The sequence below is a fragment of the Pangasianodon hypophthalmus genome, chromosome 20, assembly GCF_027358585.1.
Source record: "Pangasianodon hypophthalmus isolate fPanHyp1 chromosome 20, fPanHyp1.pri, whole genome shotgun sequence".
Taxonomy (NCBI): Eukaryota; Metazoa; Chordata; class Actinopteri; order Siluriformes; family Pangasiidae; genus Pangasianodon; species Pangasianodon hypophthalmus.
In genome coordinates, this window is record NC_069729.1 from 613,828 (window position 1) to 618,870 (window position 5,043).

A 5,043-nucleotide genomic window follows, 5' to 3' on the forward strand; every position below is an offset into this window, starting at 1 on the left:
ACTTTAATCTATATTACACCTTTATTAAATTCACCATCCATGCATGGATTTATTTATTTATTCATTTATGTATTATAGAGAGAGAAAGGAGAGCAAATAATAATAATAATAATAATAATAATAATAATAACTCAAAAGCAGATGATGTAATCTTGAATGTAATGTAATCTTATCCGTGTGAATTATAAGAGTTTATAATAATTCATTATTTATAATTATAAATAGTTGAAACTTCGCACTCGTGTATTTCCGGCAAACCCCACCCCCTGAGCTCTGATTGGCTGCTCGCGCCGCTCTTCCTGCTCTGTGATTGGGTAATGATTTTGTCAATCATACTGCTGTCTGACTTTATCCCTGATTTATCTAAAAATCTCACACTTCCGTGTTAAAGATGTGTACAAACAGAAAAACAGAAAAATCGATACAATAATACAATAAACGCTGATCTACTTTATTGTCCTGCTTTAACTGAGAAAGTAATAAGGCGCTGAATCCGTTATGTTTATGTCCCGCCTGAAGAAGTCACTAATTCTCGCGAGACTTTCCGAGACCAGCCTTCAGCTGTAGGTCAGGCAGCTGCAACATGGCGGAGGAGCGCGGCCGGAAGTGGGACCGGTGTCTCGCGGACAGCGCTGTCAAATTAGGTAAATAAAATCTGCAAGTGTTTTTCTATTGTGTTTTAAACTCGAGCTGTTTATGTGCTGGAGTTAAACCCTGCGTTTCAGTGCTTTAAGCGTCTGCTGTGGGTTTTAGATGAAGTGTGTCAGCAGAAGAGGTCATCCTGCCATGATATGTTTATTTAAAGAAGTCACGTGACTGATTATGGTTCCGGAAATATTACAGTACCTTCTTCATTATAATTCTATCATTCATTTAGCAGCTCGTGCAGACAGTGTAGCCGTGTTAATGCTGTCCTCCTGAGTCATGTCCTTCAAAATAACACCACTAATGCATGCTCAAGAAGGAGCCAGAAGTCGCCAGATGACGTCAGAGAGCAGTTTAAATAATCACGGCATCGTCATGATCATGATCATATGCATATCAATTATTTTCCTCTAACAGCACGTCCCCAAGAGGTTTATTCCTCTTATACCACAGCGATTTACCAACAATTACACTCTTTTAATTATTAAAAAACAACCTGTTGTACGTTTTATCCGTTTATAGTTACATTTAATGCTGGTGAAATGAGTTAGTTCGTGTTGTCGCTTACGTTATAGCAGCTACAAACAGTCGTTCCCTCACCGGCAGCTTGTTACGTTAGTGAGAAACCGCAAAGAAACCACGTAAACTCTACTTCACTACTGTCCTGAAGACGACGGAAAAACACCTTACAGTTCCAGCTTTACCTCTGACTGTTACAAAGCGCTGACACTGGAGACTCCTTCCATCAATGTTACATATAAACACATTTCTCCTTACAGAAAACTTCACCATATCAGCGATTACACGTTTTTAAAAAACTTTTTAGGAAAATAATCAGCATCAGGGTGCTAACAGTGACTCTGCTTCATCACACCACGCCGTCACTGGGTATTTTACTGTAACACACACACACACACACACACACACACACACACACACACACACACACACAGTGTTTGTTAGTTACTTGTTGTGTTAAAACCTTCAGGCTGCTTTACGAGGCGTCTAACACACGATACTGTTTTGGACATGATGTGGGGAATTAGCTGTTGGTGCCCAGCGAGTCCTGGAGGAGTTTTCAAACACTCGTCTGTTTCTGGAATTTCCAGAATGTGTGAATTGTATTTTTTTTTTCTTTAGAAGGTTCTGCAGAAGTTCGCCTGCTTGGCAGGAGCTCGCTGCCTGTCAGATTGTTTCCAGAATCAGGGTGAAGATTAACGGCGCTGTGAGTCACTGGAGTTGTTCGTCTCGTCTCATCTCGTCTCATCTCGTCTCATCTCGTATCGTCTCGTATCGTCTCGGCTCGTCTCGGCTTGCGGCTCGGCTCCGTTCTCCCTGTGCACTCTGCAGCTGGGGGAAATATTTCCATCAGTCACGCTGATTGTAGCCTCACAGCTTTAACCGGGATTTTACACTGAACAGACTCAGAGAGGGGGCGTGGCCTAAAGTCTGAGGGCGGGGCTGTATGTGATTCAGATGATGATAAGAAAGTCAGGAAATTATGACATGTTCCAAATGATGTTAATGAGAAGATTACACGTAAAGCATTCGAGTGTAGTGAGATTTGGGACGCAGCCCGTGTGTGTGTGTGTGTGTGTGAGGTGTAATGTAAGGTGTGTGTAACGGTGATGATGCGGATGAAGAGAGGAGGCGATAAACACACGGTTTCACAATAAGCAGCGAGTTGTGTGCGTGGGATTGGCCGGCGCTCTTCTGATGACATCATCACATCGTTTTCTTTTGACATCTTTGGTTTCGTGTGAGACATCAGCTGAACTCCGTAATGAGAGTTAGCGCTGCAGAGTTAGCGCTGGGAGACTCTCACACACACACATGTGGTTTTAATGAAGCTGATTCCCCTCTGCGCCCCGATACGACACGCCGTAAAACATCAGGCAGTGTGCGTGACTCCTCACAACACACACACACACACACACACACAACGCCAAACAACACGACACGGAGAGAGGGAGGGAGGGAACGAGGGAAGAAGGAGGTCAGAGTGCAGTGATGTTGATGTTAGTGGCATCATGGTCAACACACAGCTCCTGTTATTGCACACACACTGAGAGAGAGAGAGAGAGAGAGAGAGACAGAAGGAAGGGAGAGTGAAAGAAAAAGAAAGCAGGGGAAAAGACAGAAAATGTGAGAGGGAGAAAGAGGGAGGACAACAGGGAGGGAGAAAAGTAGAGATGGAGAGAGGAAAAGGGAAGAGAAAGATAAAGTGAAAAAAAGGAGAGAAAGACAGAGGGATAAGTGTAAAGAGGAAAATGAGGAGGGGAGTTGGGGAGGGAGAGAGAGAGAGAGAGAGAGGAAAAGTGAGAAGGAAGAGGAGAGAGAGAGAGAGAGAGAGAGAGAGAGAGAGAGAGAGGAGGTGAGTCAGTTCAGCCAAACTGAATTGTTGAACTCCCTAAGTTTTTACTGGAGAGAAAATGCAGAGAGAAAAGAGAGTGAGTGAGAGAGAGGGATGAAAGAGAGAGAGAGAGAGAGAGAAAGAGGGGGAGTTAGTGGGAAAGTGAGAGAAGGGTGGAATGTTGTTTGGTGTTTTTGCGGTGTGTTTGAGGCGGTTGTGTAACGGCTCACTCTCCCCATCACACGAAAAAATAAAAAAACAGAGCGGAGAAAACGAGTGCAGGGTCTGACTCTCTGTCCTGCTGAGAGAGGGAGAGAGAGAGAGAGAGAGAGAGAGAGAGAGAGAGACGCAATAATGAAAGTAGGAATATTCACTGTAGAGACAAAGAGGGTCACAAAAGAAAACCATGAGAGAGAGAGAGAGAAAACAAAGAGGGCAAGAGAGTGAGTGAGAGAGAGAGAGAGAGAGAGAGAGATGGATTAGGAAAGATAGAGACACTCGTTCGTCTTTATTCCTGTGTTTATATCAGGTTTCATATAAACTGTGTTAATAGTTCACTGTGTGTGTTCCTTTAGCTGTGTTTACACTGTGCGTGTGTGTGTGTGTGTGTGTTGAAATAGACGGAGAGAGAGAGAGAGAGAGAGAGAGGGAGGGAAGGAGGGATACAACTCAACTCTCTCTCCAGTTCAAGTCTTTTTTTTCTGTTTAATAAAGGAATGTTAAATCTCAACTCTTTGTCTCTCTCTCCATTTGTCTTTCTTTCTCACTTAACCTTTCTGTCTAACTCCTAACGTCTCTCTCATACACACACACACACACACACACGCACACACACTCACTCTCTCTCACACACACACTCACTCACTTCTGTACATTTCTTGCCCTCTACCTCGCTCCGCATCTGGTTAGCAGGTGCTATTCAGCAGTTCAGAGGTCAAAGGTCACATCAGGGCGCCCCTGTACCTTGGTAGAAGAGACGTACCTAAGCAGGCAGCCTGGGGCTCATACCTGTGTGTGTGTGTGTGTGTGTGTGTGTGTGTGTAATGCAGTACCTAATCTCTCTCTCTCTCTCTCTCTCTCTCTCTCTCTCAGTAACGGGGCTCAGCGTCGGCGCTCTGTTCTCTGTCCTGCTTTTCAAACGTGAGTTATACTTCTGTCTCTCTCACACACACACACACACACACACACACACACACACAAACACAAAACTATGTCAGTGCACAGGGTAGAGAGACTGCAGAGTGCTGAGAAAGTATGAAACTCTGTGTGTGTGTGTGTGTGTGTGTGTGTGTGTGTGTGTGTAGGACGTACATGGCCCATAGCGTTCGGAGCAGGAATGGGGATCGGCATGGCGTGTTCTAACTGCCAACACGACTTCAGATCACCGTACCTGCTACACGGACACGTGGTGAAGGTAAAACACACACACACAGCCACACATACACACACATACACACACATACACACACAGACACACGCACATATACACATACACATAGAGACACACACACAAATGCCAATTATGTGCGTCTGTGATTAGTGTCTTTAACAAACTAAAAATATTTTAACAACATCTCTCTCTCTTTCTCTCTCACTCTCTCTCTCTCTCTCTCTCTCTCTCTCTCTCTCAGGATCAGTAGATGAATCCTGTCTCCAGTTCTGCTGCGTCTGACTCCAGGCAGTGTGTGTGTGTGTGTGTGTGTGTGTGTGTGTGTAATGCAGTACCTAATCTCTCTCTCTCTCTCTCTCTCTCTCTCTCAGTAACGGGGCTCAGCGTCGGCGCTCTGTTCTCTGTCCTGCTTTTCAAACGTGAGTTATACTTCTGTCTCTCTCACACACACACACACACACACACACACACACACACACACAAACACAAAACTATGTCAGTGCACAGGGTAGAGAGACTGCAGAGTGCTGAGAAAGTATGAAACTCTGTGTGTGTGTGTGTGTGTGTGTGTGTGTGTGTGTGTGTGTGTGTGTAGGACGTACATGGCCCATAGCGTTCGGAGCAGGAATGGGGATCGGCATGGCGTGTTCTAACT

At 44.7% G+C, this 5,043-nt stretch overlaps 1 protein-coding gene across 1 annotated transcript; it reads left to right on the plus strand.

Moving 5' to 3' along the window:
- The first annotated feature begins 501 nt into the window (after window positions 1–501).
- On the plus strand, window positions 502–4,717 carry LOC117599902 (MICOS complex subunit MIC10). The gene is made up of 4 exons (XM_053227330.1): window positions 502–644; window positions 4,091–4,138; window positions 4,303–4,412; window positions 4,630–4,717. The coding sequence occupies exons 1-4, from the start codon at window positions 584–586 to the stop codon at window positions 4,636–4,638; spliced, it is 228 nt and encodes a 75-aa protein (XP_053083305.1). The 5' UTR covers window positions 502–583; the 3' UTR covers window positions 4,639–4,717.
- Window positions 4,718–5,043: the final 326 nt, after the last annotated feature.

What these genes read in the sequence shown, in the direction of transcription:
- LOC117599902 (XM_053227330.1), top strand. Translation starts at nt 584, where the DNA reads ATGGCGGAGGAGCGCGGCCGGAAGTGGGACCGGTGTCTCGCGGACAGC. An exon ending in GGACAGCGCTGTCAAATTAG is followed by an intron (nt 645 to 4,090) that starts GTAAATAAAATC and finishes TCTCTCTCTCAG; the next exon opens with TAACGGGGCTCAGCGTCGGC. An exon ending in CTCTGTCCTGCTTTTCAAAC is followed by an intron (nt 4,139 to 4,302) that starts GTGAGTTATACT and finishes GTGTGTGTGTAG; the next exon opens with GACGTACATGGCCCATAGCG.